Source organism: Macrosteles quadrilineatus, unplaced genomic scaffold (genome assembly GCF_028750875.1).
Source record: "Macrosteles quadrilineatus isolate MER2022 unplaced genomic scaffold, UCM_ALF_1.0 Scaffold_4__1_contigs__length_99947679, whole genome shotgun sequence".
Classification (NCBI taxonomy): Eukaryota; Metazoa; Arthropoda; class Insecta; order Hemiptera; family Cicadellidae; genus Macrosteles; species Macrosteles quadrilineatus.
The window spans coordinates 14,297,564-14,325,432 of NW_026542597.1; the positions used below are offsets into that span (position 1 = coordinate 14,297,564).

The following is a 27,869-nucleotide window of genomic DNA, read 5'->3' on the forward strand; positions in this document are numbered from 1 at the left end:
CCAAGTCTAACAACAACTAGAACTAAAGTCTTCAGCTCAGCTCAGCCGCACAGTTACTTTATTCACTATTTAGCAACATCATCCCTAGGCTTGAATAACTTATGGTTGTGTCATGACGGCTATGTTAAAGGTAAATTAAGTATTTAAAATACGTCAAAATATATTTCAAAGTATCAAATTTGGAGTAGGCCTCTATAGCCTCACCTAAGTACTGTAAGCTAGGCCTACTTGTTTGACAAATCAGAACCTTAGGCTACTTGAGAGGCAGAGTTTCTGCTAATCGCTGCGCTGTACCCTAGCTCACAAAAACAATAGCCTACTTGATGGCTAATGTTAGAACTCGGTGTAAATATTAAGAGCTTACATTTCTCAATTTTCATTAAACAAAATTGCTGTGTTCCTTTAACCTAAATCCTAATTAGGCTATGTCGACCTCCAGTCAACGCTCTAAAATTATTTTTTTTATCTAGGCCTATTTGTTTTTTAGCGCTGACTCCAAAAATGATAGTCAGTTTTTGCGGAAAACCTCAGTTTTCCGGAAAAATGGAAAATATACTTTTTTGCCCAAAATACATGTTGTGGGTTCTCAAATTGTGCGGAATTTCATCCTAAACAAGAATATGTAATTTTTATTAAGATCGGAAGAGCGGGTGATTTTAAATTATCCCTGGAAAAGCGGGCCGCTGGCTACTCATAGATAAACTGCCGCATAGTGCATTGCGGGTGACTCTAAGCCGTTGTGGAATGCGGGCTTTATTTTAGGTTAGGTTAGAATAGGTTTTTTTGGAAAACAGAGCTTTTTCGCAAAAAATAAATTATCATTTTTGGAATCAGCGCCAAAAAACGAACAGTTAAAAAAAACTAATAATTTTTAGAGCGTTGACTGGAGGTTGACATAATTACCCAAAGACAAACAAATACTTAAATCTAATGTTGAATAATCTGGCCTTATATTAACTTAATATCTCAATTTACAACACCTTCCCCACCTTGGAATTTTGTTTAACAACGTTACTTAGGCCTATCAAAATTCCAATCAAAACTAATTAACTTATTTAAGTTACCTACTAACATATTTCTTTTAAGTTAGGCCTAACATGTTTCTGGTTTGTCAACATCAATTTTAGATCTTAACCCCTTAACCGCCACGCACGAGATATGCCGGGCGATACTAGTTTTCAGAGCAACCGCCACGTACGAGTTATCTCGTGTTGACGTAATCAGCTGTTGTGTTTTATTTTTAACAGCTCACTTCCCGCCTTATCTCTGATATACGTACGTAAACAAGTTGTTGACAGTGCTGCTTGACTAGTGCTGCAATCTGGTGGATTTTAGTGAGGTATTATAGGTCAGTAATGGTCCCGATCAGTTCCGTTCGTAGTTTCAGTAAAACTCGTGCTTGCGGAAGCTTACGTAATGCTTACGTACATTATGCGTGTCATTATAATTGTGATTTTTGGTGGTTATTTACTTGGTAGTGTTGAATGAGTAGTAAATATTAGTCGTAATAGCTGGTGACATGCTTGAGGATGACGATTTATTAGAGTTGTAGACTTTATTGTAGGCCTAATTTTTATTATAGGCCTAACTCAAGAAACCCCCAAACCCCTCCCCCCCCAATCTCAAATTTTAGTATTGTTAACACGTTCGCTACCACAATTATATGGAATTTACGTTCGCATAGACCAGCGACGCAATTGTGCGTCGACTCGTTTCTCACAATAGACCACCGACGCATATTTGCGTCAGCTGGTCACATTGAAATGGACTAACGACGCACATTTGCGTCGGTATTCTAATGTTATTAAACAGCGTATTTCTTAGCAACGGTCTATTTTAGAGCCCGGATTTTATCATATCGGTCTAGAGGGATATCTGCCGCAAATGTGCGCCGCTTGGTCCGTGGATATGACGATTGGTTACGTCACACAACAGTTGGCAACATTGTTGTTTACATTGTGTATTCCGCGACATCACAGAACAGATGTAAACGTTATAACCTTTGCAGTTTTGGCTAGTGTTTAGTGGAGTTTCTTTAGTTGTTTATGTAAAAGCTTGAAACAACCAAATTTACAACGACGCTTACGTGCGTCGCCTGGTCTATTGAAACGAAAATGTAATCTTTTTAACTGGATTTCGTTAAATAGACTGACCGACGCATATATGCGGCGTTTTAAAATTCGCTCATAACGAAAAATAAAAACAATATTTATTGCTTACTAATTCACTTAAGGTCATTATGAAGTCAATTAGTCCATTTAAACGATATTTCTCTTTTGGTCTGTCGGCAATGTTATTCCTATATCACTTGGTCTGTAAGCAACGTCATGATCATTCCTTTTAGTCTGTAAGAGTGACCGGACCGACGCAAATGTGCGTCGCTCGGTAGCGAACGTGTTAAAGCTTAATTTTTTTGAAGATGTCTACAAACAATATTGATAACTATTTTCTTAAAAAAAACAACTGGTACAATTTTTTTTAATCACAAGTAAAAATCGTAAAAAAACGGCAAAAATAAGTGGCAGTGGCGGATTTTGACTAGGCTACTTAGACGGCGGTTAAGGGGTTAAGCTACTTGCATATAAGTCCTTAGGCCCTACACATGATCCCATAATGCCTTTTACAACAGAAGAGGCATTTTACAAATACCGTGCATCTTTTAAGCGGTGTTTACACTGTCGTGGGGCCACGGCTAAAGTCAGGCGTGTAGGTGAGAAATTTTCCCACTTTCTTGACAAGTGTGGCCACGCTTCGTGTAAACAGTGAAGACGTGGGAGCAACAGACATGGCAACCCAATACGCCTGTTCCCCACGCCCTTTGGAACTAACCAAACCGTGTTTGGTTGCTACGCCTGTTGCAGGCGTGGCTAGACGTGGTGAGGAGTCATTGTGTTTCGTCTCGTCGTTGTGTGTACTACGAGTTTTAACTATTGTTCTTTAAAGTCAGTGGTTGTCGTCTTAGTTTTTAAGTACCATGACGAAAACAAAAAAAATATATAACATTGACACAAGTCGAATCAAAACCAGTGAAAACAAAGCAGTCTTTAAAATTAACGGAAGTTCAAACAATTCGAATGCTTGAACTGTATCAAAGTGAACCTTGTTTATTTGATATAAATATTGAAAGCTACAGCTTGGTTTCGTTCTTTTTTTAATAACACTTAAATGCCGTGCTATTTCATCAGCTAAAATAACACTCTTTGTAGCACAACCTTCAATAATTAATCTTTTAGCACCATCCATAACGCACCCGTGAATAAAAATGAACATGCCTTTAATGGATACGCTTTTACCAGAAAACTGTTTACACTACACGGCTGCTTGTGGCCGTGGGATGGTACCGTTGCGCCACGGCATTTGCGTACGGCTGTCCATTGGCGTGGCGACCACGCCTGTTATGGACGTGGCCCCACGACAGTGTAAACACCGCTTTAGCTGTGTGGCTTAGTTTCAAGCATAGAAAACAGTAATTTTTCTTTTTCAGATGCTCTTTTCTTTAATCTAAAGTTAACTGTTGAAAATAGGAACAGTCTTGAGCATTATGTCCTTTTGAACAATAAGTGCAGTTACTCACCGACCCTCTAGGACCCTCTGTACCAGTTGTCAATAGAGCTGCTACCGTAGGTTGAATCTGACGAGGTTCGTGTACCGTTGACGTTATCCTGGGGCTGCTGTATTTTTTCGTTATTGTCTCCTGGAGTGGCAGACTTAAAACTTGAACGAGCAAGTGCCAGCCTCTCTTCACTCTCAATATCAGTCTTTTGGTAAATCAAGAAGTGTTCTTCTAGAAAATTACTAATAATTACTAGATCTGACGATGTAGAAGTCGAGGGTGTCTGTGGTAACCTACTTAAACGATGCTGCTTCCAGGCTCGTTTTTGGCTTCCAGGCTCTAAATGTTTCTTCGGGCAAAGCTGATTCTACAAGAGGGTAGGCCTACAGCATTGAAGCATACTTGTTTGAAGTGAAGTGACACCTAAAGTTTCAAGTGCCCTTAGGCCTAAACTGTGTTTATAGTTTGTCATACAGTCGGCACAGTTTAGTATTAGGACCTAGCATTACTTGTTGGACCATTAAACTAAGCTGTTCCCTCAGATATCGGCCTACTTCTATTAAAAAGTCATCCCTACCAAATCTTAATTTTAATTGTTCTAGCACCTTTCCATAATTAGTTCTGGATGGTGGAAAACTTTCTACTAATTCCCTAGGGGATGATCCTGGTTTTACAGATTGGATGAGGTATTGGAAGTTCGGAACTTTGGAACTTAGGTTCTAGATCAGGATCCTCATGAACCTTTTTAAACTGCCCCCAAAACCCTATCCAGTTTTTGACATCTCCATCAAACTGGTTTAGTGTAAGTGTTTGAAGATAAAATAAAACCAAGATAAGATCAACCCTGTTTTAATAGCAATTTCCAAAAACTCAGGTATTTACTCAGGGGAGGTATAGAAGAGGCTACGATGACAGCTGAGATCTTCTTATTAGCTGAGGGAACGCCATTACCGTAACAAAACGTTCAACAGCCATCGGCCTCGGTGGTCTATTGGTTAGCGTGCCGGGTTGATATACAGTAGGTCCCGGGTTCGAATCCCGCTGGTAGCGTTAACTTTTTGTCCAAGATTTTTTTATAATCAGCAAGTTTGGTTGGTTTGGTTTGGTTATTACAGTTTAATTTTATTATTAAGTCATTATAAAATTTTAATTGAGCAATTTCTAGTTTTATTTAATAAACAGAATTATTTTTCCGATTACTAAACTTTTGTTATATTATTTCTTTATCAGCAAGTTTGGTTAGTTCGGTTAGGTTATGATAGTTTAATTTTATAATTAAAAAATAGTAAAATTGAATTTGAGGCATTTATAATTTTATTTTATGAACAGAACTATTTTTGCGATTAGTAAACCTTCATTGCCAAAGTGCTCTCTACTACAGCGCTGTTCGCGGAGGAATTTTGAACTAAATGCCTCATTTGTACCTCCCCTAAGTCAGACCCAAAAACTCATCACATAAACAAAAACAAACAAAAAGTCAGCTGATAAATATTACAATTAAATATGGTATTTAAAGACAGTACAACACTTCCCCCTTAAAATTAACCTGAGCTCTATTAATTATTTTGTTGTATATCGTCCCTGTCATCGGTGTAGAACTCATGCAGCTCTCCCTTTCATTAACTCTAACTTGAGTCCTCGTAGCTCATCCAACAACCCATTACATTCTTCTAGGACTCGCTTCAACCGAATATCTACTGACCCATATTTATGTTGTAGGACATCTTCTAGTTCTTCTAGAGTTTTCTGCTCTTCACCTAGTTGTTCTTGAACTTTCTTCAGAGGTTTGGTATTCTTGTGTTCTTTCAACACTTGAAGATGTTTCTCAAAATCCTTGTATTTTTCCTTGGACATATCACTCTGGTACTCTACTCTAGCCTTCTTCACACTGTCCAGATGTGCTTTGGTCACCACAGCTTTGCGGAACTTCTCCTCACATTCCCTTGGATCAATACTGGCAACTTGCATGCTGTTGACCTCCTCCATAGAGTCCTCAGAAGTACAATTTGACGATTTATAGCTGTTCTTTGAGCACAGCTGAGATCTACTATTGGTGGCGGAGCTAGCTCTATTTGGAGTGGAGTATACATCGTGGTTTTTAAAGTTATATTTGCTGTAAAGCTGGTGACTTTCTAGTTCCTTCGTCCTGATTTCTCTAGCTTCATCTCTCGCCTGTCTCTTGGTGGCCAATCGAGTCTCAGGCTCTTTGGATATCTGGTCGAGTGCCGGGTGATTAAATCCCTTCCTATCGTGGTACCGGCCTCCTGTCAATGACTTAAAATTGTATTCCACTATGTTTCCATCCTTCTTAGTTCTGTGGTCATTCTCTTTCTGAAGCTCAATGTTGAATAGTTTCAACCATTCCCTTCCAAATACACTGTCTACATTTCCCCGAATAACGTATAGGTTGCCCACAGACATCTGATCTTTATAACAAATTTTGACTGTTGCAAAACCTACGGGGCGAATCATTTCTCCTGTATATGTCCCTAACCGTATTCTTGTTCTATTTAGAATCTTTTCTGGAAATAATTTTCGAAACAGATGTAAAGGTATTGTACTGACCGCAGCACCAGTATCCAACTCAAAATAGTTACGCTTGTCATCAATAGTGCATTCTAACATAATTTTCTTCGGCCTCTTGACAGCTTCTGGTTGATAAATACTATCACACAGTTTAGATAGTTTACTACTTTTTTTCTGCCTATCTACAATGGATAACATAGACATGAATGGTACATTTTGACACTCACCCTCATCGTCATATTCATTATCTGGTGAAGCGTCGTCAGTTTGTAGCATGTTTTGCTTCTTTCTCCAACAAACTTTGCTGAGATGTCCCTTTCTGTCGCAATTCCAACAATTTATGTCTTTAGGAATTTCACAGATACTAACGTGATGGTTTCCTCCACACCTGAAACAAGCTGTAGTCCACCTTCTTCCTTGCGAATATCCAGTGTTCCTCCTTCCTTGAATCTGAAATTGTTCTTCCACTTTTGAATACAAATTTGATTCTTGGATTTTTGCAGTTTCACTTTTGATCTGTTCAAAGTTACTAGCTATTTCAATACACTGGTTAAAGTTTTTATTTTCATGAATTTCCATTAATCTTGACAACAACTTTTCATCATGAAGCCCCGAAATAAACTGCTGCCGCAAGTGGACGTCAGTTGTCGAAGAGATAGGTACGAGTTTAAGGCTGTGAACATGAGTACTAGTATATCCGACTTCACTTCTTGACTGTTGGCCTAGGCCAACCTGAATAATGAAATGGTCATACTTAGCTCGAATTGAAGATAAAATGTCTCTGTGAGATTCTGTAGATTGAAACTCAGCTTCTAAGCCCTCTTCCGTTGTTGCAGGATCTTCAAACAGGCTTCCTTGATGTCTTCACCTAGCTTGTAAAGTCTATCAGCTTTATCTTGCAACTTATTTAGATTAGCCTACTTTTAATTGTTACTTTGGTAATTATTTACTGTATCGTCACTGGGATATGATGTAATTTTTAGATTTCTATTTACACCATTTTTCAATCTGAATCCAAAAAGGCAATACGTTTTTGTAGGGGAGATTCCTAAGTGTGCATACAGTTAAATAATTAATATCAAGCTTCATTTTTTTTTAGTTATTCACATATTTGTTGTTTGGACGAGTCCAAGTTCTAGTGGCGACTAAAACTGAAAGGGGAGGAAGGTTTGTGGAGTGGAAACAGCTGCCAGTTGTTTACATTCAATAAAACAGAAAAAACCACTCACGACGACATGAGAGCAAAATCTGAATTACACTATTCAATAATTAGATTTTTAAACGCAAATGGACTTTGGTGCCGTTTAGAAAATACAATAAATCAACTACGATACATAAACTATTAATCACATATGAACATAAATAAAAAAAATTGAATTCATTATCGTAAAATACCAGTAATAGAAGCCAGGCCACCGCCAACATGATCGTCCTCATTCCAATCCTCAACGTCTTGATGAACGTACCATAGTGCATAATCCCATAGTACATAATTCCATTGTGCCTAAAAGTGAAAACGTGCCACAGTGCATAATTTCATGTATCAGCAACTAATAAATGATATTGCATTTGTAATAAGGAAACCCCAACAATGAGAGATTCCATGCTTGATAATAATATTTTCTTCAGCTCTAAGACATACTGCAGTAAACAAGTTATTATTGAAACCCTTTTATATTACATTAAGTTCAGCTAATCTAATCTAGGCCTAATCTAACCTAATCTAACCCAACCCAACCTTAATATTAATTTTGAAATCATATTTTATGTAAGAAAAGGCATGTGAGGAATATAGGTCGAACTTTATGTGGATTCGTCACTGTATTAAGTCCTTTAAAGTGAGGTTAGACTAGGTAAGTTAAAGGTTAGGTTATAATGAACCGACTCATTAATTTATGCTACTTCCAGATTGCTTTTGCACAATTGAAATATTGGGTGAAACACAATATTTAATTGAATGAATGAATGAATGAATCCTTTTTATTTCATTACAGTACATCATTTACAATGGTAAAACAACAATTACTGAAATGTAATCCCCAAATTGTGCAAAAACAGTCCGGAAGTAGTGCTCATAAATTAATGAGTCGGATCATTACAACCTAGCATTTACCTTCCAAATCTTACCTCACTTCAAAACACTTATAACAGTCACGGATCCACATAAAACCCGACCCACCTTCCTCACATGCCTAAATAAGAACTGATTATTTGGTTTCAAAACGTGTTAATTGCATTTTGAATTAAGTCAAGTATTAAACAGCTGTTTGCTCTCCTCCTCACTCAGTCCTCACTCAAATTACCATACCCCCCTGACTAATTTGGTTATGAATTTGGGTGAATTTGGTTACGGTGTCACATCTCTCCTCAGTTCACATAGGGACCCGTCCAGACCACGCCATATTTTACCTTCAGTACCGCTCAATTATCCTTAGATTTGTAATCTTAACCTTCCTTCTACGGCCACTTAGGAATCTCTCCCACAAAAATTTAGGCCTATTGCATTTATGGATTCAGCATGAAAAAAAAACTGTCAGTAGTTCAAATTACATCATATCCCAGTGTAGGCTAGATACAGTAAATATTTGCTGTTACTTCATCTTCAATATTTTCTGCTAGTCATCCTACTAATATTATAAATGAGAAAGTTTGGATGTATGGATGTATGGATGTATGGATGTATGTTTGTGACAAGTGAACGCGAAAAATACTGGTCGGATTGGGCTGAAATTTGGCATGATGATAGCTCACATTCCCGATTAACATATAGGCATATTCTTATTTCAAAAATCCTTTCGGGCTCCGCCCCAGTGGCTCTGGAGTTTCCCATGTTAACCTTATGAGAAATGAAATTATTGAATCTTAACAGCTGTTTCAATTAAACAAGTTGGTTCTGTTCTGTGATGTTCAATAGCATTAAAGTTACAAAAATTACCAACAGGGTGCAGCACTATTATTTCTTTTACATTTATGACAACAGCTAATTTGCAACCAAAAGGTGAGTGAGCGTAGCGAACGAACTTCAACCTGGAGGTGAGTTAGCATAGCGAACGAGCTAACCTGAAGGCAAGTGAGCGCAGCGAACGAGCTCCAACCTAAAGGTGAGTGAGCGTAGCGAACAAACTTCAACCAGGACGTGATTGAGCCATGCGAACGAGATAATCTTGAAAATTAAGAAGTTAAACGGGGCAAAGCCCGCGGGTTACAGCTAGTTTATACATATTTCATTATTACACTTTGTAAAAGTCCTTCCTAGTTGAGTCCTTTTTGGCTTTAATGAATTCAGCTTATCCATTGTAAAATATAGGCTTAATCCTAAATTGAATTTTAACTATAGGCCTAAATATCCTGTCACTGTCGCCACTATGTTAGAACTCGGTTAAATAATAAAAACATCCAAAACAGTTTTTTTTTGTTTTGTTAGTTTTGTAGTATTTGATTTTTATAATTGTACTAGCTGTTGCCCATCAGCTTCGTCCGGCATACTTTGAGTTTTGTTATAAATAGGCTGAAGTTGTGATTTCACTACGGGCTAACATGACCTTTTACATTATTACTCCATACATAGTAACAGTTCAGTTATTAAGGATTAAATACATTTTAAAATATAGCCTAATCACGGAAGCTAATCAGACATATGAGACTACTGAAGTCAAACTAAGGGTGTTATTCGGTCTAGTTGCTGTACCCATGCTTTCGCTTTGCAACAGGGGAAAAAATAAGAGTGCTGCAATCTGTTGGTAAACTTTCAGGGCCGTATTTCCCTAATGGCGGACACGGCCAGGGGCCTCGGCCTAGTGGGTACTTGGGGCTTCAAATTTTTCCTTGACAAATTTATTTCACCGATAACCCGTTTCGCTTCAATTGCAGGAGACGATGATGAAATCCGCGCAACCGCAAAAGATCTACACTATTTCGCCGTTAACGTAGGAGTTGTCACTATTCATGTGCGATCGCAGAAGATGACCTTGTCCAGGATTTTATAATAACCGAGGTAGCTGAAGATCGATCATGTCCCCGCAAACTCGGACGTTCTTCACGATTCACGATTTTGTCATGATTGAAGGAGGCGAAGAGGAGGTCTCCGTGCTCGCGCAAGTTGTTAACTATTTCTCCGTGGCCACAGGAGTCGTTCATGATTTCGCCACGATTGGAGAAGACTAAGATGATGACTGTCATATATCCAAGTTGCCGTTATTTTGTTTCCTTATAATTTGGACAGAGTTGTATGATTTTTTATTTAAGACTTTTCTACATTGACTTCCAATTCAACAAAGGTCATGAAGGTTTGTTTTCTGTGTCGTAAAATACTTCTTTTAGAATTTATGAGATTGGCCTAATCCTATATTAAATGCCTCGAAGGAAACTTTATATCTACAACGTAATATTCTATGTTTAGGCCTATACCCTCATTCTGCTATGACAAGTTTTAGTTAAGTGAGTAAAGGAAAATTTAACATATTTATTTTATGCAAGAAACATTTAAAACTGTTGTGTATGTTTCCCTAGGATAAAGGGCAGTTGATGTTTGAAGACAAATGGCCGTCTATGAGGCCTATAATTCTCAAACTTCTGCAGCAAGAGCCAGTAACCCAGAACGAATGGCAAGACCTCTTCTACTCAGTGCATTTGGTTTGCCTGTGGGATGAAAAAGGTCCTCCTAAGGTGAAGGATGCCCTTCGAGACGATATTATGGATTTTATTCAGCGAGCCCAAGCGGTGAGTTTTGTCATTCAGTCCTTAAGTCCACAACCTCAACATGGAATAACCTGCCTAGTACAGGCATTCGGTTTTTTAACCCTTTGAGTGTTAAGGCCTTAGTAGATAATATTGGTCATCCAGGGTCGCTTTAGTAAATAAGGCGCAAGAGGTTTTAGGAGGTTTTGGGGTGCAAGGAACAGATAAATTCCATTTGATAGGAGGGGGAGGGAGGTCCAATCTCTCAGGCCCATTGCATGTCTACTGCAAACCGCAAGCCTGTGGTCATCTATTGTACTGTACTGAAACACAATAGGCCCACATCCAAACATCAGAAAACAGCTGAAGGCTAAACCTGATACGTCTGAAATCTGGAGCGAAGTGTAGAGCACTATTGTAGGCCTACTACGCTTGGGGTTTTTGTCGACCAGTGAATAGCAAACAGTAAAGATTTCTCCATAGCATGGTTACAGCCCTGTATATTGAGAGTTCTAATCCCATCTGTCAGGTTTGGTTACAAGTTACAACTCATGAAATGGTCTCTACCAAAGCTTGTTGAATGGGGTCCACGGTGTGGTCTTTATGGGTGGAAGTTGATCGTGGATTCTTTGTTAGTTCTCATTTCCATCACTAGTAAAAAAGTGTTCTAAAAAGTTTTGGGATTTGGAATCTGGTCCTGTTTGCTGTAAAAAAAGTACCTAAAACTCGAAAAGAATAGTACACAAATCCAGCAAAAGCTAGAAAAACCCAAATGAAAAACCACATTTTGGAGACTGTGTAGCTTAGTTGTCAGAAGAATAAACAAAAAACTGCTGAAAATAAAAGAACTTCAGTATAAATAAAGGGTAGGCGACACCTTTGCATTCACCCTTAGTACAACATTTCCTGATGTTAAGATGTCAAAGTGTGTGTTTGGTTATGGTACTATATATGGCTGCAGGCCCGTGATTTGCGTGAGACACCTTATAGGGCCGAGGGATATTTGTGGCCTCCTCCCCCCTTCCATGAGGGGGAATTTTTCTCTTCCGCCCCCAAATTTCCTAAACACAGCACCTTGTGCATGGCACAAGATAGTGGAAATACTTTAAGTGTCTTTAAAACTAGTGGTTTTACTAATTATGGAATAGGGAAATGGCCTGCAAAAATCTTTTAAGTAGGCTAGCCCAACATAAAATTATCCGAAAATGGACCTAACAAAGCACCATTATGAATAGGCCTAGTTGCTTCTTAAAAGCAGGTACTAAATTTATATATAGTTAATTACTGCAATTTATATTCAATACGTTTGTGTATGATAATAATGTACTTTAGTGGTTAATTTTCACTACCACTTGTCCAATGTGGGCTACCGTCTCAATGCCAAGTCAAAAATGTGTCAAAGTTATGGTGATTAGGGTTTGTTTATTCTGCAGTATGTTATTTGTACCAATATTGTTTCAGAGAGTGATGGCCCACCAAGAAGACCAAGCTTTACTGAAGGCTTACATTGCAGAGTGGCGAAAGTTCTTCACGCAATGCAACTATTTGCCAACTCCGTTCCGTCAACTAGAAACATCACTGCAAGGCAAGACCATGCCTTCAATCAAGCCCCCTGAGAGCATTGTCAGGAAGGTGAGTAACCAACTAAACATCAATAAAACGTGACTCTCTGTCCTAATCCGTTTGCAGCTTGATCCCATTGCCAACGTGTTAAAATAAATAAATTTGTAAAGTTTCTATAGCCTATCTTTAGAATTTAAATTGGTCTTCTATTGGAACCGCTAATTTCTACACTTCTAAGCCATCAGCACGTATAAAAATAACACAAACCGACAGAGTAACTTTACTACTGTAAAATATTTGTTGAAGAGATACTGGTCCACACAGCAACAGGTCTCCGGGTCTGCGTTATTGTGACCAAGAGATGAGGAAAATGTAAATGCAGGTATGTGGATTTGACAAACTGTGTGGTGTGTATCTTCAGAGCACAGACGAGGTGACAGAATACCCATTCTGAGATAACCCTATCTCAAGGTATTAAAGTCACAACATTATTTTTTAACTATCATTTGACATTAAAGTTTGCCTCGGAGATTCAATACCGGTAATCAATTTTATGGTGATTCACGTTTTTGTGTTATTAAATAAAGTTTCAGTAAAACTTATTGATGTTGACAATTTAGAAATAATCCAATCACATGGTATCCATGTAGCCTACACTCATTCCTTATTTTGTTGCAGTTAATGTTAGACAGCTGGAATCAAAGCATATTTTATGACATCAAAAAGCGGCTCCAGGACTCTGCGATGAAGCTGGTGCATGCGGAGAGAAACGGAGAAGCATTTGACTCGCAGTTAGTCATTGGAGTTCGAGAATCATACGGTAAGTTTCGTAGGTTTCCATCTATTATCAACCATTTTCAATATGGAGTTAAGATAAAACTTCTTACCCCTTTTTATACTACCTAACAAAATAATACTTAATCTAATCTACTAGAACAAACTGCCTGACATCGTAAAACCGAAGTGTTGTCCGAACCATCAAAATATAGTAAAAAGTGAATGAATTTGTTTTAAGACAGTTGTTGTTGAAAAAATTGTAAGCTACAGTCCTTTACTAAGCAATTAAGTACATACAACAATAACATCGGTACGAGTTATAGCCGTTTCAAAATATCTGGAAAACCAGTGGCAAGTAAACACAAAACATTGTAGTAGGCCTACATACTGAACAGCACTATCAATAATTTACATTGGTTGTTTCATTTTAGAATACTATGGAACTTTTTGTTTGCTTGTAAATAGTTATATTTTACCTAGGGCCTAAATAATAACATAAGTTGAGTCGATGGCTCAGTTGGTAGCGCCAAAGACTTCAGGCCCAAGGCAGAGATCCTGGTACCTACCACTACTTAATCAGTAGGCCTACGATTCACCATTTATTGTATTGGCTCACCACTTGCCCACTTGCTTTGATGGAGATGTTCTACGCACAGGTCCGTAGCTTAGTGAATGTGCAAAGGCAAAGTTAAAAGAGGCTGCCAATCTCTCATGAAAAAAAATATGTTCAATGCGGTTCTTGTTTTATTTCCACTTTACAGAACTATTACCCCAAAAATATACATTTCCTGGGGAGTATTCAATTTCTATTCAGATTTCCTGAATTTAAAATCCAATACCCACACATTATTTTATGTCGCTAAAATACAAACTTTTGCAGTGTTTACTAAGGCCTATTTCAAGTCCTTGTAATTATTGAATGAACAACTAATCTGTTTTTCCTTTCCAGTAAACCTATGCTCTAACACTGATGACAAACTACAAATCTACCGGGAGAACTTTGAAAAAGCATACATCGAAGCGACAGAGTCGTTTTATAAAATGAAAGCGCCGCAGTATCTTCAAGCCAACGGTGTCCAGAATTATATGAAGTATGCTGATGCAAAACTGAGGGAGGAAGAAATACGAGCGCAGAAATATCTGGAGCCTTGCAGTGGATCTGTGCAAGTGGTAAATCTATTTATTTTTTTCCATCCATGTAGCAGTAGGCCTAAGCTAAGAAAATCTTACCCAATGGTGCACGATTCTGATCTTTAGTTCTACATTGAGAAAATTCCCTGGAGTTTTGAGATTTGATGATTAAGAAAAATCAGTTGAAGTTCAAAATAATGTAATCCTTAGTGTTGTCAACTATGATCAAAAAGTGTGATATCACCATATAACAACCATACATCATGTAACAAGGACTAGATATTATCTTAGGACTATTCACTGATATCTTATTTTAAGCATAGCCTAATATTTACTTTTTTCAGTATAGGTAAAATTATTCATCTACCTTAACTGAAAATTTAGAGTCCTTACAGTCCAGGGTTCTATAGATTCTTTCGTCACTAATGTTTTGTCTTACTATAGGACCTATCCGGACCTAAATCGATAAAAGTTAAGTAACTTTTTTTATCCTCTGCATTGTAATAAGAGACAAAAACATTTTTTAAAAATACATTTTGGCCACCTGATCACACTTAAATACTGTTCTTTTAATTGGTGTAAATACCTACGTTCATGCAATCCAAGTGTAGGGCAACTAGTTTCAAGTCACATCAGAGTCATCTTCAGGATATAATGTCTAGAACTAAAAGAAGTCTAGACATAACTTCTTATCGTTGTGCCCCAACTACCCCTAGTTAGTATAAATCTTCTTATTGACGTTTGTGGTGTTTGTGTGCAATTACATATTCATTTATTACTAATGTTGGCGACCCTCTAAAGAATTTACAAGAGACCTAGAAGCCTACTGGTCTGATGATGACTCCGATATTGTTGAAACCATTTGTACAAAGTCCACCACCCAACCATCTTCCGCATCACAGTCATGATCTTCACCTGTAACTGTGCACAAACAGTCGGCTATTGTAACACTTTGTAGGCATACTAGTTTTTGTATCGTGTAAATGTCTCCGTTTGTATATCCGCCGTGTTTCTTATTTAAACTTTTGACGTCCTTTACGAAGCGACAGTTTTATTAATGTTCTTGTGCAAGATGAGGACTTAAGTGCTCCAAATGCGTAATCCATAGGGATCATTTACAGTATCACTCTGATCTGGCTGCAATTAGGTAATGGTATACCTTTTATGGCTTATTGATACCTTGTTCAGTGATTCGGAGACAAAACAACTTAAATATGAAACTATTAGCCTTTCTGCATGAAGTCCTAAATCACATGACTGCAGATATTTACACCAATCTATTGTAAATAAATAATGTCTTCTCACTGATTCCTGAGCTTTAGTTTTAAGCAAATGTGGTACACACTGAGCAGCATAGTTTCACTGTGTTGCAGCTAACAGAGTGTTGTGTAAACGTCCTAGTCTCCACCTTCAAGTACACCATACTCGCTGAATGTGCCGGCATGATCAAGAGTAATGAGACTGAAAGTGAGTAGGCTACTGACAGTAAAATAGTCCATTAATTCCACTCTTACGTTCTTTTATTGAAGAATTTTCAGAACATTTTTAACCAGTCCATTTCCAATGTTGATGATCTGTGACAAGTGACCAAGGCCCTTGTTATATGCAGTAGTGGGTGCCGTTGAGCGGTTCTACAGGGTGTTCATAAAGGGGTGTCATAAAATTCAGGGGCTGATAGTACTAATCAACTAATCAACTAAACAAAAAAGTTCATATAAACATGGGTTGAACAAAATTTTGTTTAGTAGCTAGCCGCCATTTTTTTTGCCTCCGCTGTGTATATAAGAGGCCTAATACGATTTAATTGCAGATCTAGCACTGCCAATGTCCTGTTTTACCGTTACGACCAGGTACCTTGCCTAAATTTGACACAGGCTATAGTTAGAATATTTATGGCTAATGTACCAAGTGGAATGAAGGAAACAATTATGTTGCCAGAACTGCAGCTGATGTTCAAGCTGATGGACCGAGTGCCAGATGGGATTGCTCCGATGTTAAAGGATCTGGAGGAACACATTGTCAGCGCTGGATTGGCAGACATGGTCGCATCAGCTGATATAATCACACAGGTAAACACCCTGCTTGGATCTATCATGCGATAAAAATATAAATGTCTTATTGTGCAAAAACCCCAAAGTTATATATTGTGTACTAGTTCTCAAGAAAATATTTTTCTTTTGCTGGTTGTTAATCCTTCACTACAGTTTGACCACCACGTATGTCACGACATTTTGCCATTATATGCTTTAATTACTTGCTTGATAAGGCACTTCAATAAAACATCAGTCGACTATAGCTAGGACTCCCTGTGACATAAACAGTAAGAATTATGGTCTGATAATTATTTACCTTGATTTCCAGGATTCTGAAAAATACGTAGAGCGGCTACTGGAGCTTTTCAACGAGTTCAGTTTGCTTGTCAAGGAAGCTTTCAATGATGACCCAAGGTTCCTGACTGCTAGAGATAAAGCTTACAAAACCGTAGTCAATGACACAACTGTGTTCCGACTAGAGTTACCTTCAAAACAGGTTTGTTGTTTTTTATTTTTTTGTTCTTTTAGCCAATTTGTCATAAGGGAATAAGCTATTACCGTAGGTCTCATAGTCAGATCTATTCCTGGGACCGCTTACCTTTTTTAATGTAGAGGCCAAAAATACCATCTGTTTCTAATACAGGTCCTAAACAACTACGCAAACAGGTAACTTAACCCTATATTTTATTCAAACTAGTAAAGTTTTAGCATTGTCAAAAAATTTTCCCCAACAACTCTGTCCTCCACAATTACCTAGACCCTCTAAGGTATAGTTCAAATTAAAACACATTTTTCCAAGATGTTCAGAATTTCTCGTGCAATTGAGGCTATATACATTTTTATTTGTGTGCAAGTGTTCTATTTTTTGATAATTTCTGTGTCAACTTTTCCAGAGTGCAGGAATGAAGAGTCAACCAGAGTCTAAATGCCCTGAGCTGTTGGCTAACTACTGTGATATGTTACTTAGGAAAACACCACTTAGTAAGAGATTGACGTCGGACGAAATAGAAAGTAAACTAAGGGATGTGGTATGTATGACTTGTTACATTTAAACTAAAGGCTTCATAGCCAGGTTATTCAATTAAACATGTTCGCTACCGATCGCCACATATGTGCGACGCTGCAGTCATTAATACAGAACCGGGAGGGGGGGGGGGTTCCACTAGGTAAACCGTATACGTAAACTACAGGCCAGTGATGCAGCAAAGCCAAAAAACAGTTCTGCCAACTAACATATTACGTCACTTATCATCGTATCATAGACCAAGTGACATGTGGTACAGACATCCCTGTAGACCACTGCAGAGAATTCAGGGCCTTCAAATGGACCGTTACAAAGATAGCTGTTTAATAACATTGGAACACTGATGCAAATATGCGACGTCAGTCTATTTTAATGTGACAAGCCGTTGCATGTGCGTTGCCGGTCCATATGAATATAATATGTAGTACTATTGAGGCAGCGGGGAGCGAGCTGGCGTAGTGGCTAGAGCGCGGGACTTCGGTCCGTGAGGTCCCGGGTTCGATCCCCGCCAAGTCACCAATGGATTTTATCTAAGTGATAATGCCGCAACCCCTAGGTCTAGCCTGAAGTAATGTGAAAAACAATCCCAGGCTCGTGCCTAGCGTCCTAGGAAAAAAAAAAAAAAAAAAAAAAAAAAAAACTATTGAGGCAGCGAACGTGTTAAGGTTTTCTCTACATCATCTAGGTAGTCGAGTGGTTTATGCTTGTCTGCCAGTTTAATTCTGAGGATTGATTTTACACCCATGCATCATTGGTTTATTGGTTTTAAAGGTTGTTGTTAGTACCGATACCGAAACAATAGTTTGGATTATTACCAGTGTTGGGGAAGCTACTTTTAAAATGTAGCTAGCTACAACTACTGCTACATTTCCAAAAAAGTAGCTTAGCTACAGCTACAGCTACAGTTCCGAAAAAGTAGCTAGCTACAACTACAGCTACAATGAAAAGTAGCTACAGCTACAATTTTAGCTACTTTTCCAAAGACGTTACTTTTTATTCCACGCACGTTAGGTAAATGTAAAATTAATTGCAACTACATTTTTATTGAACAAAAAAATGTCAGTATTGTATCTAACATTACTCGGAAAACAAATTATTCCTAGATTGTATTTAATTTGTTGGCATTATAAACCTAACATTATAACAAAAGAACCAAATAGTTGGGTGCCCCATCATATTTAGTAGGCCTACTTATTTTTAAATATTGCATTACTGTATTTTTAAGCATCTTAAATGTAAATTTCATTAAGTTCAAAGGACATACAACCAAACTATATTTTAAAAGCTCATTTTATTTCTTTATTATAGATTCATTTATAGATGTCTTATATCAACAATTAAGACCAATAAAACTGTAAAACGATTATTTAAACATACTTTTTTGTGTTACAGAGCCTTGCCTACTGAAATTGGAGTTTATTGCTTTTACTTTTATTGTTAAAAACGACATTGCTACAACTTTTAACCATAGTGATGAGTTACTTGTTCTATGAGTAACACTTTTCAATGCCAATAAATCGTCCTTTATTGTCATTATGCTTAGGGCAAATTGTGCTTCAACCTAGTTGGTACAGAAAACAGTATTCAGCAACCTATACTGAAATCGGCTTTTAATTTAAACATGTTGAAATTTGTAAAGTAAAAATAACATGTAGGCCTACTTGGCCATGTAACAAGTTGGCTATAGTAGGCTTGTTCTTGCTAAGACTAAACTAAACAGATATTATATTATTCCTAATAATTGAACTTGGAACTTGGTATTCGTCTTAAACCATAGCTAGCCTAGGAATAGTCCTATACAAGAGCTGTAAGCAGGAGCAAACTACACTATTTTTTCAATGTAAGAGCCTTATTATGCGCGGCCACTCGAGTCGTGCGCGACCGCGACTGACAGTCGCTTGGGGTAGCCACAGGTGTGGCTTGGGGTAGCGACAGGTGTGGCGAGGCCGCGCGACTGACTTTTTTTACAGACATTTATGTAGTTTCTCAGAGTGAATAAGTAAAGAAGCTGAACTATTTATTTTACTTTTACTTTTACTTTTTTTTAAGGGTCGTAAACGTAGACGAAACAAAAGTATTGGGAGGCAATCCGTTACTAAAAGTAAGACATCAGGGGTATTTTTCAGTGTTTATATGATGATTTCAGAGATGACGACAAGATTTTGGTTGTTTCTGGGAGACGAGACGTTCTTTTTATAACCTTTTAGGAAGAATATAAGGCGACTTATCCGTATCGCATAATAAAATGAATAATTTTATTTCAGCTAAGGAGAGACAAGCACTTACCTTAAATTAAATATTATAATGGTTTTGACTTGATTTAATCATAATATTAATACAATATTAGCAGCAAAACTTGGCGTTGCCCGGGTCAACATAGTATTCAAAATAATGTTAATAATTGAGAAATACAGACAGTATCATGAACTTAACTGATTCAAAAGGTCAATTTCTCAAATAAAAGCCTTCGTTTTGAGGGGTAGTCCTGTTTTAAAACTAAGACATGTAAAATAACTACAAATAATGGAGTTATTTTTGATTGCAGATAAGTGTTAAAATAATAATTATTATTGTTGATTCGTGATTCAGTAGCGTGCTTCACGTACGTCCGATCTTAATAGTTAATAGCTCAAAATTAAAGCTGGCATTTTACTGAATGTTCTTAGAGCAAAACATAAAGGATAATCAGAACTGGCAAAATAGGCTTTAATTGAAAAAAGTCGGATTATTTTTTTTTTGGTCAAGCAATACGATACTTGAATGATGATGCTTGGTGGCAAATCTGTTCGTGAATACCTTTAATTTAAGACGAATATTATGAAAATCGGTCAGGTAGAAGAGCCGAACCGACTCGGAAAACAAAACCAATACTTATTAATGTATAGATAATATAATTAATATAATAAAATGCCGAAACAAAAATAAGGGCTGAGGCGAGAGTATAGAGTAGGGTCCGCTGTGGCCCGCGACTGTGGCTGCGCGTAATAAACAGCATATGATAACATGGCCCGCTGGTGACGCGACAGTCGCGTGGGCTCGCGACTAGTAGTGAGGGTGCGCGACTGGAGTGGCCAGTCGCGGCGACTGTCGCGCGCCTCGCCACCGCAGTCGCGTCGCTTAATAAGCTCCATATGATAACATGGCCCGCTAAAAGTGGCCTTTGAGCAGTCGCGGTCGCGCGCCACTCGAGTGGCCGCGCATAATAAGGCTCTAAGTTTCATGTATATGGAGATTTTTTCGTTACAATTATCATGTAGGCCTAGCCTAGGTATATATTAAATCTCATCAGGTAAATTTCCTCTTTGTTAATTTAGTAAACCTTTAAAACATCTTCGTAATCTAACCAAGGAAGGGCTTGTTATGATAAACCACAATCAACAGCTGAAACAAAGGTTGATGGACCAGCTTTCTCATTATTTTAAGTATTGTTGGTTTCAATTAAAACCCAAGTTGAAACACCATCAATATAATAAAGAAACTAAGTTGATTACTAATTTCCCTGTCAATCACTTGCAATCATTAAATAGCTTCTCTTGTCACCGGTAACGTTTAAACGTCGTCTGCATCTAGCGATTTTATTTTATCTGACAGTAATCATAGAGCATTAAATTAAGGAAATGAGAGCAAAAAATGTGGATAACACTCATTTAATGGCCTCCATGTCCACACAACGTTTTAATAGGGAATGAAACAGCTGCAACCAGCTGTATGAAGCCAAGAAAGTAGGCCTAATTTTTTTGAAAATCTCAGTTTGAAAGAGTTTGTTTCACGTAAGGTTGAGGTTATGATAAAAATCACTATCTCAAACAATGTTAATGTAGCGAGAAAAGTAGCTAAAATTCCGCTACAACTACTTTAAAAATGTAGCTAGCTACAGCTAAAGCTACAAAATCTTAAAAGTAGCGTAGCTACAGTTAACGCTACAAAAAAAGTAGCGCGCTACTGTAGCGTCGCTACTTGTAGCGCGCTACTTCCCAACACTGATTATTACCTTAAAAAAAGTGTGAAATGCCAATGGCAAAGAAAACTACAATTATAAAACATTGTAAAAACAATCTAAAAATCAACCAAAACTGCTTTATAGTTTCAAAGCATCAACAGAAAACTATAATAGTTGTGTATAACTAAAATGTTGAGAACACATTCAATGGAAGCCATAAGTAAATACTGACATTAAGTATTAATACTATTACTAGTGGAATATTTAACTGATGGTTGATCCTATTTATGAACATTGTGGACAAATTTTAGCTAAATTATCATGGGTGAAAGCTAATAATAATTTGGGTGGTTCCCTTTGATTTCACTCTGTTCAGTAGTGCTGTGTTTTACTAATCCTTATGAATGTTTATTTAACTTGTTAACTATCAAAAGTCTGTGATCTTTCTGATTGCAGTTATTGGTGTTAAAATATGTACAAAACAAAGACGTTTTTATGAGGTTTCACAAAGCCCATCTTACAAGAAGGCTGATTTTGGACACTTCAGCCGATTCAGAAAAGGAAGAAAACATGGTGGAGTGGTGAGTATTGAACATAACAAAATAGTTATACATTTTATCAGCTTCTCCTAGATGCCAATTATTTTTGAATGATTTCACAATAATTTCAAATAAATTTTTAAAATGCCAGTGGTGTTTGGAAAACACAAAACTAACATATTTTACATGTTCAATTGCAGGTTAAGAGAAGTGGGCATGCCAGCCGACTATGTCAACAAACTAGCCAGAATGTTCCAGGACGTAAAAGTCAGCGAAGATCTCAACCAACAGTTCAAAGAAACATATAGGAGTACAAAAGGCAGTATTGCTGGTATGTACTTTGAGACTGTTCAAAAGTTGGTATACCTGTATTTTGAAATAGCAGGTTGACTTGAGCAAGAAGAGTCCATTCTGGCACAAGAAACAAACACTTTACTAGGCTATACAAAAATTAGAATATTTTTCTAGGGAAAGTGTAAAGTTTTAGAGTTTCTTGTGCTACGGTGGGCTTTATTCACACATAACACCTTGCCTGCTATCAAAAAAGCATATTAAGTTAAACTGTCCATTTTCTAGAACTCATGCAGTAAAGTGATTTTTTTAGTGTATTAAATTTAGAGTTTTATTTTTATTTTGATACAAATAATAATACTATATGAAATCTACAAGGATGTAGGTAAGTGGTACAAGCATAATAGTTAGCGTTCATTATGGTGTTCGTCAGTGCGGTGGATGATTCAATATGCACTCACTGATTATGCACTTATACTGTAATAGATACAACTTCCGAATCGGAGAGGTGTGGAGGGGTAGCGAGCAGTGGGGAGACTGCTGTTGCGGTGTTGCCGCGTTGTTAGTCGCAGTGAGCGGGAACTGCCACTTCCTCACAGAATATGCACGACAGCGCCAACTTACAACAACGCACGCAACGTTACACTGTGTGCTGTGCTGTAATTTTGTGTTATCTGTTGATAGTTAGAGACCATCTGCTAATAGGGAAGTGTTGTAAACAGAACAGCGTAGAAGTACAGAAAAATTTGTTTCAAAATAAATTATTCCCTTTGTTTGGAACACTCTTTGATATTTACTGACTTCTGGTGAGAAACAACATTTCTGTTGTAAACCCAAAATATACTGTGAAATACACATGTGATGACAACATCAAAAGGTTTTTTTAGCTTAGGGGACTTCTAAACTCTCGCGGACAGTACTGTACTCGAAGTAGTCACTGTCATAACACTGGAGGAACTGCACATGTGCGTGCGGGCGTGGAGATGCAGTGCGATATGGCAACAGCGCCTGTTGCTATGGAAACCGCGTCAGGCTCTCCTTGCTCTTATGGGTCAGGTAGTCAACCTGGCAGTTCTCCCTCTTACTCGAACGTCAGATCGCCCCACCACGCCGATACGGAAGTTGTATCTATTCAATTATAACTGGTCCCTTTCTGTAAATAACCTTTTGGTCTCAAAAGAGTACATAAAGAAACTGTTTAAAATGTAGTGTGGCAAAAAAATGTTTTCCCACAGCAGGAAACCAGCATTGTAACAGGGATCACATCATTGTAAGAGTTGATCTCAACATAGTTTCTACTACATGATTTGGATAGTCGTATTATAGCCTATGTTGCTACATAAATTAAATTTTTCAGGATTTGGATGATCGTATTATAGAATATGTTGCTACATAAATTTTATTTTTTAGGATTTATTTTTTAAGATTCTATTCAATTCAGCATGTTAAGATAATAACCTCACCTGTTAAGAATTGTATGCAAGTTGTTTTATTTATTGTGCAGATTCCATAAATATCAAAATACTCAATGCTGGAGCATGGGCGAGAGGTAGTGAACGAGTAACGGTCTCTTTACCTCTAGAACTGGAGGACTACATTCCTGAAGTGGAGGACTTTTACAAGAAAAAACACAGCGGACGCAAACTGCAGTGGTACCACCACATGTCCAACGGAACTGTAAGTCTAGCTTGAGTGGTGACACAAATGTTTGCTGCTTGAGAATAATACTAGTTTTCATATTTTGATTCGTTTCGGATTTAAAAGACTCAATCTTAGGTTTAAAAAACACTCTGAATTGTTGTGTCTTTGGGCTAGTCCAAAACAATTAGCTAATGACTTTAGTAAGTAGTGTTCAAAAGAGAAGAATTCTACAAAAAATTATACACAAAGAGCTCGTCTAATAAACAAAATCGTTACCATTTCAATCCTGGGAAAAGTAAGTATATTTTTGATGGTTTTAAACCCAGCTGTACTTGGTCATTTGGCTTTTAATATTATCCAAGTTAGTATGAATTTTTAATGTTATTAACTGCCCAGATATATTTTTCTTGATGAGTTCAGTTATCTGTTCCTTCTTAATCACTCATATAATCAATACAGAACTCTTCAAAAATATTAATATTACTTTACCTATTCAAATATTTGTTAGAAAATGTTGTTGGACTGTAAATACTTTTTTTCATTACAGATAACATTCAACAATGCTATTGGGAGGTTTGATGTGGACGTTACCACATTTCAAATGGCTGTTCTGTTTGCGTGGAACCAGCGGCCCAACGACCACATATCATATGAGAATCTCAGGTTGGCCACGGAACTGCCTGATCCTGAACTCAGGAGGACACTCTGGGTATGTATGAATGTTGAATAACCTGAAAACTGCTACTAGTGTCTTGATTTTTTGTCATAAAAAACGCCCGGAATTTACCTCTCAAGGTTTATGAGGATGAGTTAGAAAGAAACACCGGGGTTCCAAAAGTTGACATTTCTCTTGGGAGCAAGGTGGTGTAGTGGTAGAGTACGGAGCTTCAATCCCCAACGTCCTATGTCCAAATCCCACTAATCCCCAGTGGATTTTATCTAAGTAATCCACTCTGATAACTAACACCGACAGTGAGTCGGTGGCTCAGTCGGTAGCGCCGCGGACTTCGGGCCCAAGGTAGCGATGTCGTGGGTTCGGATCCTGGTCACTGCCGATAACATTTTATCAGTACAGTTCACCTTTGTACTGTACCGGCTCACTCCTTGCTTTGCTGCAAACGATCCACGCACGGGCGCTTAGTCTAAGTGGACGGGCAAAATGCAAGGTTAAAAGAGGCCGCCAACCTCTTAAAAAAAAAAAAAAAAAATAAAACTATTAATTGAATCATTCATTGTTATTTTATGGAAGTAGAATGATAAACATTTTTGTTTAAGGAATGAACCAATGCATATATGATATTGGGATATTAATTCTCATCCTTTTATTTTTTCAGTCTCTGGTCGCTTTTCCAAAATTAAAGCGGCAAGTGGTTCTCTATGGTCCTGAAGTACAGTCTCCGAAGGATTTTGATGAACACACACAATTCTGGATAAACCAAGAGTTTGCCCTTGTGTAAGTTTGAAGACTATACTAGTCATAACAATCTTAACTTTATTTATTCCTTAGCAATTTGCATTTATCAGGGTCATGGTAAAAATTAACTTCTCCTTCAGAGATGTGCAGTCAACTAGGCCTACAGTACAAAACGTTCTTGTTGTCTATTAATGAAGCGTTCATGCCTTTAGAATAATTTTTAATCGAATCAAATGTCTTTGATAATTTTACATGGTACAAGATTAATGATAAACAGTGTAACATAATGACCAATAAAATACTCCTCTCCCTCTCTTTAATAGTATATTACGTTACTAGTCCTGAAAATAGGTGTTTACCGGACGAGTGTGGTTGCTACCGTGCAACCACGGGATTACCATAAGAGTCTGGTAAACACATTTTGGACGAGTGACGTAGAATATTTTACGCCATACTACTAAATCCTTACAAATCCTTATATATTATCACCGACTAAAGGACTAACAATCACTAGTCATAACCTCTAAGAGAGGTTATGTTTTTGTTTATAAACTCAACACTCTCACTCATTGCCAATTACAGTATAATCAGCTGGATGGTGTTCGGTATAACTCATTACATAATGAAACCCCATTTGATTAAGCTGACCGCAAAAAGCTGTATTCTGGACTAAATCCTTGCGTGGGAACTTCGTCAAAATAGTGTAGTGTGGCGTAAATAATTTTAAAGTTAAGGGGATTAGCTATTTTACATGTCTAGCACTCGGAAAGGACTAAAAAGAGTATGTGTGTTTTCCTAGATAATTTAGACACATTAGATACCGTACCTTATATGTTTTAGTAGGGTTTCATTGCATGTTCCGCATCTGAAAACCTCAAAGAAGCGCCAAGAATGTTTTTGTGAACATTTATTAACCCATTCCTATTTCATTTGTTTGGATTTAGGAACGGTTTTTTCAAATAAATATGACCGTTTTGCAGGAAAAACGGAAAGTTACAAAAGAGAGGAAAGATGAATCTGATTGGAAGGCTGCAGCTGTCGACTGAAAGGAGTAAAGAAGAAGACAACGAGAGTATTGTACAGCTCAGAATATTGAGAGTTCAGGTAAATATTTATGTATCCATATGTATTTATGTAAGTATGTACTGAACAAGAAAGATGTAACGAATTTTCAACTAACTTACTTAACCCTTCTCGGCAAGATTTTGTAACGCCCTCCTGATTTTTTCCTAATTGGGCCAAACCACCCCTTGATGTTCGGCATAAGTGGTAGTGCTTTTTAGGATTAAATTCATAATTTCACCAAAAAAGAATTTGAAAAACCCTAGGGAAGTATAGTTTGGAATTTTAGGTCGGTCCATATTATTTATAGCTAACACTTATATATAATTTGTTTTGATAAAACCACCTTAAAAATGTACTAATTACAATATTGTTTACAATATATTTAACACTTATATGTTATTATAAGTGTTTATAATATGTTACACTTTATACTGTTATGCTGTTCATCTTGTCTTAAAAATTAAGGGACAAAATCATTTCCTGCCCCATTCCAAAGTTAAAAATAAAGTGCCCACAAAAAGCTCAGAACACTATAGTTCACCCCTCCAATGTGATTTATTTAGAAGAATGTTGTAGAAAAGTTACAACAAACTTGATTAGAAGTTTCCATCTGGAGAAGCCCCCTTGAAGAGTTAAAATATAAAGTTTAAATTTGTGTATTTATTGCCATTTAAGTATATTAATTCCTATTTCTTTACAGGAAGCTATAATAAAGATTCTGAAGATGAGGAAAAGAATAACCAACGCGCAGTTACAAACTGAACTCGTTGACATTCTCAAGAATATGTTCCTGCCTAGCAAAAAGATGATTAAAGAACAAATCGAGTGGCTCATAGAACACAAATACATGCGGAGGGACGAAGACGACATAAATACTTTTATATACATGGCATGATTACTGTGTAATCTTTTCATTTGTACTTTCGAAGTCTTTTTTGTCGTCGACGGAATCATCAAGATAATCCAAAGATTATTTTCTGAAGATTTGCTTACCCATCAAGTATCATTGAGCGTGAGCGTTCTTCTCTTGACAAATTCATACTGACTCCTCATCTTGTTTAAATTGTAAATATTTATTTAAACCAAATAATTGTTAGGTTATTTTATTTGTATGTATTTCTCAACTCCCCTCTGATGTAATATAATGTTTTTAAAAATGTTATTTTCTCCTGTATAGTTTTAAGTATACAAAAGTTAAATTAAAAAGATTATTATTTTTACAAATGGTGTATTTTATTTACATTTCTTGCAGTTAAACATGTAGCCTATAATATGACATTTTTCACAGAACTGAGGCATTAAAAGTAGGGATGGACGGGATTGAGTTTTTAGTTAAGGACGGGACGGGATTTTTATTTCCTTCCCGATTTTCGGAACCAGACAGAACGGGATTTTTCTTGTACAAAAAAAGGGTTTGTTTTAAAAATCTTGAGTATTGCAGTCACCAAAATAGACAAACAAAATGAATTTGTACCGTTTGTGGCGTGGATCTACAAAAACCAATAATGGGTAAAGATTTGTAGGTATAGAAAAAACTTGTAACTAAGTAATGTCATATCTGGTGCACTTTAACTGTGAAACTGTCTCATTACAGTGCGGTCACAGCGCAATCGTCGAAATGACTCCTCAGTCATGGGGCGATCGTCGAAATAACTCCATGGTCACGATAAGATCGTCAGAATGATTCTGCGGTCA

General features: G+C 37.2%; 1 protein-coding gene across 1 annotated transcript; it reads left to right on the forward strand.

The window, feature by feature from the left end:
• LOC128992234 (cullin-5-like) lies at positions 1–27,373 on the forward strand. The gene is made up of 16 exons (XM_054415705.1): positions 1–130; positions 10,589–10,798; positions 12,218–12,388; positions 12,998–13,139; positions 14,046–14,266; positions 15,601–15,694; positions 16,166–16,296; positions 16,589–16,756; positions 17,154–17,288; positions 21,681–21,805; positions 21,964–22,094; positions 23,559–23,731; positions 24,243–24,404; positions 25,030–25,148; positions 26,090–26,213; positions 26,875–27,373. Exons 1-16 carry the CDS (start codon positions 113–115, stop codon positions 27,067–27,069), a joined length of 2,319 nt encoding a protein of 772 aa, XP_054271680.1. The 5' UTR covers positions 1–112; the 3' UTR covers positions 27,070–27,373.
• Positions 27,374–27,869: the final 496 nt, after the last annotated feature.